The sequence below is a fragment of the Eucyclogobius newberryi genome, unplaced genomic scaffold (assembly GCF_026437365.1).
Source record: "Eucyclogobius newberryi isolate DKJ021-1_F unplaced genomic scaffold, fEucNew1.0.hap1 SCAF_6, whole genome shotgun sequence".
Lineage (NCBI taxonomy): Eukaryota > Metazoa > Chordata > Actinopteri > Gobiiformes > Gobiidae > Eucyclogobius > Eucyclogobius newberryi.
The window spans coordinates 7,687,974-7,701,476 of NW_027316278.1; the positions used below are offsets into that span (position 1 = coordinate 7,687,974).

Below are 13,503 nucleotides of genomic sequence, written 5' to 3' on the forward strand. Positions count from 1 at the left end.
GCAGCGTTTGACACCATCGACCACAACATTCTACTGCAGAGGTTAGAATGTGATGTAGGTGTTGGAGGAACAGCCCTCAGCTGGTTTAAATCCTATCTATCTGATAGGTTCCAATTTGTTAATGTAAACCAGAGCTCCTCACCAAGCTCTAAAGTAATTTACGGTGTGCCACAGGGTTCGGTACTCGGTCCAATTCTGTTTACTCTTTATATGCTACCATTAGGCAACATTATCAGAAAGCATGACATTAACTTCCACTGCTATGCAGACGACACTCAGCTGTATTTATCAATGAAACCTGATCAGAGCGATCAAGTAGACAGACTTAGTACTTGTGTGAAGGAGATAAAAACCTGGATGACACTAAACTACCTGCTTCTTAACCCTGAAAAAACCGAGGTCATTGTGCTTGGCCCTAAGCATCTACGAGACGCTCTATCTGAGCAGATAGTCACACTGGACAATGTCAGTGTAGCCTCCAGTTCTACTGTAAGAAACCTTGGAGTCTTATTTGACCAGGAGCTCTCATTTAAAGCTCATATAAATCAAGCTTGTAAAACAGCCTATTTCCATTTGCGCAACATCGCCAAAATCAGAAGAATCCTGCCTAAAAGTGATGCCGAAAAACTTATCCATGCATTTGTAACGACTAGATTAGACTACTGTAACTCCCTGCTTGCAGCGTGTCCTAAAAGCTCCATAAAAAGCTTTCAACTGGTTCAAAATGCAGCAGCAAGATTACTAACAGGAACAAAAAGAAGAGAGCACATTACGCCAGTGCTGAAGTCTCTTCACTGGCTCCCCGTCGAGTCCAGAATCAAATTCAAAATTCTACTCTTGACCTACAAAGCCATAAATGACATGGCCCCATCCTACCTCAAAGATGCTATAGAACCATATCATCCAAACAGAGCTCTTCGCTCTCAGAATGCCGGCCTTCTGGTGGTGCCAAGAGTCTCTAAAAGTACTGTAGGAGGTAGAGCGTTTAGCTACCAAGCCCTTGTGTTATGGAATCAGCTCCCGACCAATGTTAAATATGCTGACACAGTCTCTTCATTTAAGTCCAGGCTTAAAACGTTCCTCTTCGAAATCGCTTATGGTCAGAGTAGTTAGGAACAGAAAGATAAACCCACAGCTTCAGCTACGCTGCCCTAGGAGTAACTGTGCTGGGGGAAGTATGACAGCTTGAGCACTATCCTCTTCTTCTGACTACTTATGCTATCAAACAATATTTATTTTTTAATTCCACTTGCAAACTGTTCACCGCCTTCTTTTTCTTTCTCTCACTCCTGAGGACCTGTGGACCCAGATGTCCCTCTCCTGGTGAAGTGGTCCCTACCCCATGTGGACGGTCCCTCATCTGCCTGAAGAGTGGCTCCAGTTCGCCTCAGTCGGTCCCTCATCTGCCTGAAGAGTGGGTCCAGCTCGCCTCCCACGGTCCCTCATCTGCCTGAGGAGTGGGTCCAGTTCGCCTCCGACGGTCCCTCATCTGCCTGAAGAGTGGGTCCTGCTCGACTCCGACGGTCCCTCATCTGCCTGAAGAGTGGGTCCAGCTCCAGTCTCCTCGTGTCCGTCTGTCCGTCTGTGAGAGTCGGATCTCTCCTTCACTGGAACTCCTCCAGGTTTCTACGCTTTTTTCCCAAAGAGGTTTTTTTTGTAGTTTTTCCTGGCCGAGAAGGAGAGTCTAAGGACAGAGGACCCTGGGACATCGTCCCTCGCCACCACAGACATTGTCTGACTTCATCGCCACCACAGACATTGTTGATTCATTTCTCCCTGTGGCCCTCAGAGGCAACTGTTGTTGTGATTTTGGGCCTTACAAAAATAAATTGATTTGATTTGATTTGATTTGACACGACGAAAACACTCAATCCAGCCGAATAAAGTCAAAACAAGTTAATTTAAAGCGATTCCAGTGCGTGTCCCGATCGTTCGTGAAGTTCCTCTTTCATATAAACGTGTATATAAACGTGTACCGACGACACGCCGTACTTTAGCGGCGGCCGGAGGGCGCGGGGGGGGGGGGGCGGTGGGCTCGCTCGGAGCTAGCTCACGTCACAACAACACAACGAAAAACGCTCAAATCCAGCCGAAAAAAGTCAAAAACAGTTGAATAAAAAACTATTCCAGCACGTGTCCCTATCGTGCAGTAAAATAGAAAAAATATACTAACTATATTTACAAAATATAGGAGATAAAGCACAATAAGTGTGAGAAAGAAGAGAGAGCGTTTACACCGGGCTGCCAGCTGTACCAGCGCCTTATGACCCTCCCCCACCCACCTAGTCACGGCAAAACGCGCTGAAGAAAATGTGGTAAACGGGTTTAAAATGTGTACTTGCGATATGAAGGCGCTCAGCAGACAGAGAGACGGGCGACAGGGACAGACCCGCTCCGTCACAGACTTCCGCGGGAGTTTGGCGAGAAATTGCTTCACGCGCTCTTGTTTTTTGACTTAATAACGCGTTTTACATTTAATTTAATGCTATTTTGCTTTGTCAGCGTTACTTTATAAAAAAAAAAAATTCTAACAATTTATTTCATTTATATTGTAAAGATCAATAATCTAAGTGCGGCGGATCCGTAAACCAAATAATAAAGTAACTAAGGCCTTACTACAAAAAAAAACACATGAGGATTGGCTGCAGACCTGCGGATGAAACGTGACCCAGCTGATCGCGGAGGATTCAAGACTTGATTAGATTCGGCTCTGTGTATCCCAGGGCCTTGTCCCAGATCCTCCCTCACACTTTGCACACGTGTCCACAGGCGTCCCCATCACCGACCCGCAGTTCTTCTCCCGCATGAGCCTGGAGCAGCTCGAACACGTGCTGAGGTCCGACACCGACACGCCGATGCCCATGATCCGGGAACGCCACCAGGTCTGAACAAGAACCGCACGAGAATCCTTCTATATTCTTCGTACGCCGCTCATCGTGGGCCATGGGAGGGTTGGGCCATGTGGCAAAACAAAACCAAAAAAAAATAAGTAATTTGTCAGTGCATTGGTCTTTTTAAGCCTTACGAGCAGCGGCTCTACTCCGAGCTCCTCAGCTCCTCACCTTTTCGAGCGCTTGTACCCGCGATCTTGTCCTTTCAGTCGTTACCCAAAACTCATGACAAACTCCTGTTCGAGTCATTTAACCACTATGATTTTACATTAAATAAACTATAACTGTAAAAATCTATTATTGTATTATGATTCTTTAAAAGTGATATATAAATGACCCTAAGCCTCATTTTAAATGTCAATAGTATATCATGAAGACAGCCTAGACTAGATAAGCTGTTTAAATGAAAGGGAGGTCATCTGTTTTATCAAGCACTTCCCCATTTATTGCATTAAAATAACAATAGACTGTGATTCTCAACGCAAATAGTCCTTTCTTTATGTTAATGTGTGGTCTCAGTTATGATACAGCTCAAGATCATTCTAAAACTGTTCAGGAAAAGTTCCATTTGTCCTGTTTATGTGCTGAAAATGAACCGTAAAAGGGCGGAATTACCCTAACCCCAAACCCATCAGTAAATAGGAGACTAGTTGACTCATTTATCTTTCATTTTGATGTCATTTTTTTAAATTGTTGAATGTTGATATTTCACCAAAACAACATTATCATCACGTATACATTTCCATATTTTCCATTCATCTCCCACCTCTGCTCTCGATAGTACGTGTTAAGTGAAAGCCAATCTCATCTGCCAAGTGAATTTCTCACCCGTTTCACGTGATGTCACATATTGAATGTGTCTAACAAGGTGCTGACGGAAGGCGGGCGTGTCCTGATGGAACACGGGGGAAGCTTCCGGAGCTTTATCAACCGAGCCGGGAACGACGCCCGCAAGATGGTGCAACTCGTCACAGAACACATCCCCTCCTACAGAGACCAAGCCACGTACCAGGTATGAGAGAGGGAGAGACCTGGTTAACCTCTCCCAAAGCCTCATCCATAACCAGAAGAACTGTTCCTAACCCTACTCCTAGCCTGACCATAGATGTGAAAAACATTCTAAAAGTGTCATATTTGCTAGCATAGCCCCCTGTGTGGCATAGCCCCCTATAGCCCCCTGTGTGGCATAGCCCCCTGTGTGGCATAGCTCCCTGTGTGGCATAGCCCCCTGTGTGGCATAGCTCCCTGTGTGGCATAGCTCCCTGTGTGGCATAGCCCCCTATAGCCCCCTGTGTGGCATAGCCCCCTGTGTGGCATAGCTCCCTGTGTGGCATAGCCCCCTATAGCCCCCTGTGTGGCAGATCTGGGTTGGCAGCCAGCAGACGCACTGACTGCACTGTATTTACTTCATTGTACAATGTTTATTCTCCATTTGTCATAACCGTATGATACAGCAGCAATTTCTCTTGGGTTCTTTGCTCTCCACGGTCATCAGGCCGTCGCCACGTTCAGGCCGTCGCCACGTTCAGGCCGTCGCCACGTTCAGGCCGTCGCCACGTTCAGGCCGTCGCCACGTTCAGGCCGTCTCTACGGTCAGGCCACGGTCGGGCCGTCGCCACGATCAGGCCACGGTCAGGCCGTCGCCACGGTCAGGCCACGGTCAGGCCGTCGCCGCGGTCAGGCCGTCGCCACGTTCAGGCCGTCGCCACGTTCAGGCCGTCTCTATGGTCAGGCTACGGTCGGGCCGTCGCCACGGTCAGGCCACGGTCAGGCCGTCGCCACGGTCAGGCCACGGTCAGGCCGTCGCCACGTTCAGGCCGTCTCTACGGTCAGGCCACGGTCGGGCCGTCGCCACGGTCAGGCCGTCGCCACGTTCAGGCCGTCTCTACGGTCAGGCCACGGTCGGGCCGTCGCCACGGTCAGGCCACGGTCGGGCCGTCGCCACGTTCAGGCCGTCGCCACGTTCAGGCCGTCGCCACGTTCAGGCCGTCTCTACGGTCAGGCCACGGTCGGGCCGTCGCCACGATCAGGCCACGGTCAGGCCGTCGCCACGGTCAGGCCACGGTCAGGCCGTCGCCACGTTCAGGCCGTCGCCACGTTCAGGCCGTCTCTATGGTCAGGCTACGGTCGGGCCGTCGCCACGGTCAGGCCACGGTCAGGCCGTCGCCACGGTCAGGCCACGGTCAGGCCGTCGCCACGTTCAGGCCGTCTCTACGGTCAGGCCACGGTCGGGCCGTCGCCACGGTCAGGCCACGGTCGGGCCGTCGCCACGTTCAGGCCGTCGCCACGTTCAGGCCGTCGCCACGTTCAGGCCGTCGCCACGTTCAGGCCGTCTCTACGGTCAGGCCACGGTCGGGCCGTCGCCACGGTCAGGCCACGGTCAGGCCACGGTCAGGCCGTCGCCACGGTCAGGCCGTCGCCACGGTCAGGCCGTCGCCGCGGTCAGGCCGTCGCCACGGTCAGGCCACGGTCGGGCCGTCGCCACGTTCAGGCCGTCGCCACGTTCAGGCCGTCGCCACGTTCAGGCCGTCTCTACGGTCAGGCCACGGTCGGGCCGTCGCCACGGTCAGGCCACGGTCAGGCCACGGTCAGGCCACGGTCAGGCCGTCGCCACGGTCAGGCCGTCGCCACGGTCAGGCCGTCGCCGCGGTCAGGCCGTCGCCGCGGTCAGGCCGTCGCCACGGTCAGGCCGTCGCCACGTTCAGGCCGTCTCTACTGTCAGGCCACGGTCAGGCCACGGTCGGGCCGTCGCCACGGTCAGGCCGTCGCCACGGTCAGGCCGTCTCTACTGTCAGGCCACGGTCAGGCCACGGTCAGGCCGTCGCCGCGGTCAGGCCGTCGCCACGGTCAGGCCGTCGCCACGGTCAGGCCGTCGCCACGTTCAGGCCGTCTCTACTGTCAGGCCACGGTCAGGCCACGGTCGGGCCGTCGCCACGGTCAGGCCGTCGCCACGGTCAGGCCGTCTCTACTGTCAGGCCACGGTCAGGCCACGGTCAGGCCGTCGCCGCGGTCAGGCCGTCGCCACGGTCAGGCCGTCGCCACGTTCAGGCCGTCTCTACGGTCAGGCCACGGTCGGGCCGTCGCCACGTTCAGGCCGTCGCCACGTTCAGGCCGTCGCCACGTTCAGGCCGTCGCCACGTTCAGGCCGTCTCTACGGTCAGGCCACGGTCGGGCCGTCGCCACGGTCAGGCCACGGTCAGGCCACGGTCAGGCCACGGTCAGGCCGTCGCCACGGTCAGGCCGTCGCCACGGTCAGGCCGTCGCCGCGGTCAGGCCGTCGCCACGGTCAGGCCGTCGCCGCGGTCAGGCCGTCGCCACGGTCAGGCCACGGTCGGGCCGTCGCCACGTTCAGGCCGTCGCCACGTTCAGGCCGTCGCCACGTTCAGGCCGTCGCCACGTTCAGGCCGTCTCTACGGTCAGGCCACGGTCGGGCCGTCGCCACGGTCAGGCCACGGTCAGGCCACGGTCAGGCCACGGTCAGGCCACGGTCAGGCCGTCGCCACGGTCAGGCCGTCGCCACGGTCAGGCCGTCGCCGCGGTCAGGCCGTCGCCACGGTCAGGCCACGGTCGGGCCGTCGCCACGGTCAGGCCGTCGCCACGTTCAGGCCGTCTCTACTGTCAGGCCACGGTCAGGCCACGGTCGGGCCGTCGCCACGGTCAGGCCGTCGCCACGGTCAGGCCGTCTCTACTGTCAGGCCACGGTCAGGCCACGGTCAGGCCGTCGCCGCGGTCAGGCCGTCGCCACGGTCAGGCCGTCTCTACTGTCAGGCCACGGTCAGGCCGTCGCCGCGGTCAGGCCGTCGCCACGGTCAGGCCGTCGCCACGTTCAGGCCGTCTCTACGGTCAGGCCACGGTCAGGCCACGGTCGGGCCGTCGCCACGGTCAGGCCACGGTCGGGCCGTCGCCACGGTCAGGCCACGGTCGGGCCGTCGCCACGTTCAGGCCGTCGCCACGTTCAGGCCGTCGCCACGTTCAGGCCGTCGCCACGTTCAGGCCGTCTCTACGGTCAGGCCACGGTCGGGCCGTCGCCACGGTCAGGCCACGGTCAGGCCACGGTCAGGCCACGGTCAGGCCGTCGCCACGGTCAGGCCGTCGCCACGGTCAGGCCGTCGCCGCGGTCAGGCCGTCGCCACGGTCAGGCCACGGTCGGGCCGTCGCCACGTTCAGGCCGTCGCCACGTTCAGGCCGTCGCCACGTTCAGGCCGTCGCCACGTTCAGGCCGTCTCTACGGTCAGGCCACGGTCGGGCCGTCGCCACGGTCAGGCCACGGTCAGGCCACGGTCAGGCCACGGTCAGGCCACGGTCAGGCCGTCGCCACGGTCAGGCCGTCGCCACGGTCAGGCCGTCGCCGCGGTCAGGCCGTCGCCACGGTCAGGCCACGGTCGGGCCGTCGCCACGGTCAGGCCGTCGCCACGTTCAGGCCGTCTCTACTGTCAGGCCACGGTCAGGCCACGGTCGGGCCGTCGCCACGGTCAGGCCGTCGCCACGGTCAGGCCGTCTCTACTGTCAGGCCACGGTCAGGCCACGGTCAGGCCGTCGCCGCGGTCAGGCCGTCGCCACGGTCAGGCCGTCTCTACTGTCAGGCCACGGTCAGGCCGTCGCCGCGGTCAGGCCGTCGCCACGGTCAGGCCGTCGCCACGTTCAGGCCGTCTCTACGGTCAGGCCACGGTCAGGCCACGGTCGGGCCGTCGCCACGGTCAGGCCACGGTCGGGCCGTCGCCACGGTCAGGCCACGGTCGGGCCGTCGCCATGGTCAGGCCACGGTCGGGCTGTCGCCACGGTCAGGCCACGGTCAGGTGACGGGTATTCACAAAATCCTGAGCCACAATCATTAAAGATGAACAGGCCACTTAGGACGTCAGAAACATTGTAATCTCATTAAACATTAGACACTCAAAACACATTTTAGGAGCAGCAGAACCAGTCTAGTACCAAATGTCCCTAAACCAGAAAACACTTCAGTACAGTTTGTAAATTCTTAGAACTTGACACTAAAGCACCATAACATTAGTTGTGCAAACAAACACTTAACCAGTTCAATACAAATAAATACATTGTGTGTATTTTAACTTAAACAATGTTATCAAACACAAAACTAAAGCATATTGCCACTGCCAGGGCATTGAAAAGAACCAGAAAAGTTTGTAGATTCCTAAAACTGGGTGTTTTTTTACTCCTCTGCACTAAGCCAGTTGCTAAGGCACCAGATTATTCACATTTTCAGATGATAAAGACGCGCGCTGGGCCCTTCTCGCGGATCTCCCCAGCTACAGCGCCCGTCGGGACCTGCTCACGCGGGCCCCCGGCGGGACCTGCTCACGCGGGCCCTCACGCGGGCCCCCGGCGGGACCTGCTCACGCGGGCCCCCGGCGGGTTGCCTCGACTGGCGCCTATAGCAGCTGACTTTGTAAAGTTAATAAACCAAAGCCATGGTCCATTTACACCACGAGAAAAGCAACACAGCACAACTCCTCCACTGAGCATGTGCAGGACGACTCGGACGCACATCTGCTGCTGAGTGTATTCTACGGACAGTGTTGGGAAAGTTCACTTTCTACATGAACTAGTTCAGTTCATAGTTCATACATTTTAAAATGAACTAGTTCAGTTCATAGTTCATACATTTTAAAATGAACTAGTTCAGTTCATAGTTCATACATTTTAAAATGAACTAGTTCAGTTCATAGTTCATAATTCAAAATTTTGAACTAAGTTCACAGCTCCAAAAAATGAACTAGTTCAGTTATTTTTTTCAATATTATGCAATAATTGTTCTAAATTATTTCCACAGCCCAAATACAACCACAGGCAGCAATTATTTTATTAGTTTATTGCTGAAAATATGTGTCAGATTTCATCTTCATATCCAATTTTGAATCCTTACCCAGGATTTACATTCACACTGAAGGGACAGACTTCCCCCATGTGTCGCTGTCCATTCAGTCCACACTAGCAGCAGTAGTAGTAGTAGTACTAGTAGTAGTACTAGTAGTAGTACTAGCAGCAGATGCAGCTTTCAGCCCCACAGTTTATTCTCAAAAACATGAGGGAAAAGTTGCTGGGCAAAGTTTGAATATAAATGTTTGATTGTTCCCATCCTCACGACCTCATCATAAAACTCACGTAACTGGTCGTAGAAGGGCGACTCCTGCTGCTCTGTTGACACACGTTGCGGTCGCGTCCGTGCTGCTGTTTGTTTTGATGCGCAGTGCAGTGCGACACGCAAAATCTCTGTCTCCGCGCTCTATCGCCTCTACAACTGGAGCTCTCACACTTGCCAGACACAGGCTCTTTTTAGGCAACTTAACAATGTTTTTCGCCTGGAAGTCTCTAGAAATCTGACACCTTATTGAACGAAAATAAAAAGAACGAAGGTGCCGTTCACAGACACCAGAATGAACGCGTTCATATTATCGTACGTCAGCAGTAATCCCGTTCGTTCAGTTCACGTTCACCAAAATGATGGTACAACATTGTCTACGGACATGAGTCCGGCGCGTGGAGAACGCGCGTCCGGTGCGTTTGTCTTTCTAATGGCTTTAGAACTGGTGCGGACCAGAGGAATCCGACCTGCGTTAACGCGCGTTAAATGAATTGATCGCGTTAAATAAGTGATGAGTTAATGCGATAATAACGCATTAACTTGCCCAGCCCTAATATATATATATATAATTTATTTTTATGTGTGTGAAAATTTCAGTTTACATTTTCCCATTATTTTGGTTTCATATAAAAATGAATTTATTTGATAAGGCCAGTGTCTATCAATGAACGTCTGTAATATAAAATAAAATCATTATTGACAGCTCTACTAAACATTTTTGTTTGTTACTTTTCATTTTATTGCCAAATGTCAGATGATATTGTAGTCACTTTGACAGACATTGTATGGCCATAAAAATATGTCCCTCTGAGATTCTGATTTTCAATAATACACGTGTTTCTAAAGTAGAAAATAAAGTCTACAAAGAGACAAAAAATCTTCCCATAAACATTTACTTCATGATGATTTTTTATGTTCAGAAATATGTTTGTTATTTTGAAATCACATTTGGCCAGAGTAAATGGACTCCAGCATAAAAGACACACCAGGCTGAGGGGTCCACCTGCTGGACTGATGTGGCACTGCAGTAGAGACCACCCTCTTTAGATGAATATGAAGGAACCATTGGCTAATATTAGTCAAATAAGTCAATACTTAAGTTTTAGTCCAGCTGAAGACGATAATGTTTTATTTATGCATAATGCACTGCATCCTATAATAACTAATGCTTTTTGGTGGAGGGTTTGCCTCCTGTGACTAGTGGCAATTTACAGGTTAGTTTCGGTGGAAAGGCAAGCCCACTCATAGAATCGATGCATGTTCCTCGAGGTATTATTGTATTTTAATTCATATTTGGTACAATATTTTGGTATATTTGTTTCCAGTTACAGAGGTCAAACATTTCCTGTAGCTCTTGGGCAGTTTTGCGCACACTGCAGCAGGACTCCTCCTGCACACAGAAGATATTCTACTAGATTTAGGTCTGGAGACTGGCTTGGCCAGTCCAGAACCTTGACATGATTCTTACAGAGCCACTGGTCCTTGGTTCTCCTGGCTGTGATTCAGGTCATTGTCATTGTTAGATGACCCAGCCACGCCCGATCTTTTATGCTCTGACTGAGAGAAGGAGGTTGTTGCCCCAAATCTCACAAAGGAGGCCTGGCCCCGTTTATTTTCTCCTTAATATAGTGCAGTCGTCCTGTCCCCTGTGCAGAAAAGACCCCCAAAGCGTGATGTTTCCTCCCCAAAGCAAGCGTGATGTTACCACCCCCAAAGCGTGATGTTTCCTCCCCCAAAGCGTGATGTTTCCTCCCCCAAAGCATGATGTTTCCTCCCCCAAAGCGTGATGTTTCCTCCCCCAAAGCGTGATGTTTCCTCCCCCAAAGCATGATGTTTCCACCCCCAAAGCATGATGTTTCCTCCCCCAAAGCATGATGTTGGCAAACTTCAGACGGACCTGGACATGTGCTGACTTAAGCAGGGGAACCTTCTGTGCGATGCATGATTTTAAACCATGACGCTGTAGTGTATTACCATAGTAACCTTTGAAACTGTGGTCCCAGCTCTCTTCAGGTCATTGACCAGCTCCTGTAGTTCTGGGCTGATTCCTCACCTTTCTTCTCATCATTGAACCCCACGAGGTGAGATCTTCATGGAGCTGCAGTCTGAGGGAGACTGACATCATCTTTAGCCTCTTCCATTTTATAACAGTTGCTCCAACAGTTGATCTTTCTTCACAAAGCTGCTTGTCAAAGCCCCTTAGCTCTTTCCAGCTGTAGTGGAGGTCTACAGTTCCATCTCTTCTGACAGCTCTTTGGTCTTGCCCATGGCAGTAGATGGACTCTGACTATATGGGGGCAGGTCAGGTGTTGTTATGCAGCTAACAAGCTCAAACTGGTGCTACTGATTTAGATGAAGTGGAGCAGAGGTGGACTTTATAAAGGCAGACTAACTTTGAGAGCAAGAATTCTTCAAATACTTATTTGCAGCAATAACATACAAATACATTTTTAAAAGAAATTCTACAATGTGATTTCAGTTTTTTTCTTTTTTAGATTCTGTCTCTCACAGTGGAAATGCTCCTACGATGAAAGTGTCATTGGTTCATTGGCAAACCTTTTCTGATTGTCATTCTGAATTTCAGAATCATTTCTAAGTGAGAGATGGGTGTTCAAATATGTATTTTCCTCACTGTGTTTAATCCTTTTGTATTTTTACTTGTGAACATTGTAAGCAAAAGCTGAATATCAGAACTCTGTTATAAACTTGACAGTCAAGCAAATTAAAATATATAAAAGCAGTTTCATTTGTAGCATTAATGTTGCCCTCATTAAGTACTTTTTATTTGGTCTAGTTTTGCCAGCAAACTCTGATCATCAACATGATGGAACGTAATCATAGTTGACTATGTTAGAAAACAGGAGGAGACAGGATTCAACTGTACATTTTCTGTACATATTAAGCCTTTTAAAATTTGTATTCTTATTTTTTATCTGATAGCTTATTGTTATTTTATCCCATAGCAGCTTTAATTTGTTTCTCTTTTGACTTTATGTTGCACCGAATCACCAAGACAAGTTCCTATGTTTGTGAATTCTGTTCATTGACAATGGCAATAAATGTATTTCCATGTTCACACTTCTCCTCTTGTTCCAGGGGAGGGCGCTGTCGTTCCATAAGCGAGCCCAGATCTTGGTGGCAGATTTGTGGGGTGTGATGGCGGCTCGGGGAGAGGGAGACATCTCCAACATGGACTGGCTCACCATGTTCGCAGACTACAGGGTCCCACAGGCTCTGGTCCATCTGGGGGCTTTGAGGTACTCGGACGGACTCATGGAGGCGCTGAAGAAAGGTGAGAGGGACAATCACTCAGGCCTGGAGCTTCTCAAAGTGTTTTTTGATTAGAGACAAAGGCCTTTAACATTAGATAATTCTGTCCGTTTATTATGTTTTTACTTGAGCTGAACTTATTTATTTAGACAATTATTTAGTCTTCTTTTTGGCGCATGCCTGTAATGTTGATATTTTGTTTGTTTTTGTTGGACCTTTTCCCACTCCGTGTTTCAGGTGAGCGACTGCCGTCCGGAGACAGGAGAGAGGTGGAAATCCGCGGCTGCTCGATCTGGGCGGTGGAGCGGATAAAAGTGCACCTGTTGCGATTGGTCCAGGAGCGGGACAAGCAGAACTGCCCCATAAACTCTGTCATCATCGACTTCTACCTGTGGCCCTATGCGAAGCGACACCACCAGCAGATGGCGCACGTGCCCATTCATCACACGCGCTGTATTTACTATTAACACAGAGTTTATGCAGCAGATCAGGAGAAACCCACACTGCAGGGGAAGAGTAAAAGTAAATAAAGTTTAGAGCTATCAATTTGAAGATTCTACCGTTTACTTGCGTAAATGTTAGAATGTCACAAATTGTACATATTTGGGACATAAATCTGAAAAATTAAAAATGTATTAGTTTATTTTGTTGTCATATTAAATATAAGAATATTTCAGAGGGGGTTTTGGATATACAGTTTGGTGTGTGTAGGTTCTACTTAAGGGCTGATCTTTATGTCTCTAAAAATGCATTTTAAGAACGTCATAATGTCCTAGATAAATCTGAGCATGCAAGTTGATTAAATACAATAATAAAAGATGATTAGGGGCTGATTGAACAATGTTGTTTCTAGGTAAAAAATGTATATGTTGTTTTACCTGTAGTGTCTCACTTTGACACATTGTATATTTCTTTAAATGTACTACTGCAGTATTAAGCCTTCAGTCATTACTTGTATTACTGCATCTCCTTTTTAATTAAAAATATATGTATATATAAATAGTTGGAATCATTATTGGGGACGGTAACATAATTGAGTGTCACTGAATCAAATAATAATAATTATTATCATTTATTCATTAATAAAAATTACACTCACAAATGATACATGAGCATATAAATGTGGACTGCTAAACATTCGGTCAATCTCCTCCACCCCACCCACCCATGTTAACCCCACCCATGTTAACTGTCAGACCGCCAGGAGCACAGGCCGAGGTGGTGGTGTAGCAGTGATCT

General features: G+C 50.5%; 2 protein-coding genes across 2 annotated transcripts in view; one reads left to right on the plus strand and one right to left on the minus strand.

The window, feature by feature from the left end:
• qng1 (Q-nucleotide N-glycosylase 1) overlaps positions 1-12,755 on the plus strand; it is a 33,580-nt gene extending 20,825 nt beyond the window's left edge. The window contains exons 4-7 of the mRNA XM_072433600.1: positions 2,770-2,882; positions 3,760-3,903; positions 12,091-12,286; positions 12,502-12,755. Of these exons, the coding sequence (XP_072289701.1) occupies positions 2,770-2,882; positions 3,760-3,903; positions 12,091-12,286; positions 12,502-12,731 (683 nt within the window). The 3' untranslated portion in view covers positions 12,732-12,755. The remainder of the gene's footprint in view (positions 1-2,769; positions 2,883-3,759; positions 3,904-12,090; positions 12,287-12,501) is intronic.
• rmi1 (RMI1, RecQ mediated genome instability 1, homolog (S. cerevisiae)) overlaps positions 1-13,503 on the minus strand; it is a 128,015-nt gene that overhangs the window by 57,610 nt on the left and 56,902 nt on the right. The gene's annotated exons all lie outside the window — the stretch shown is intronic.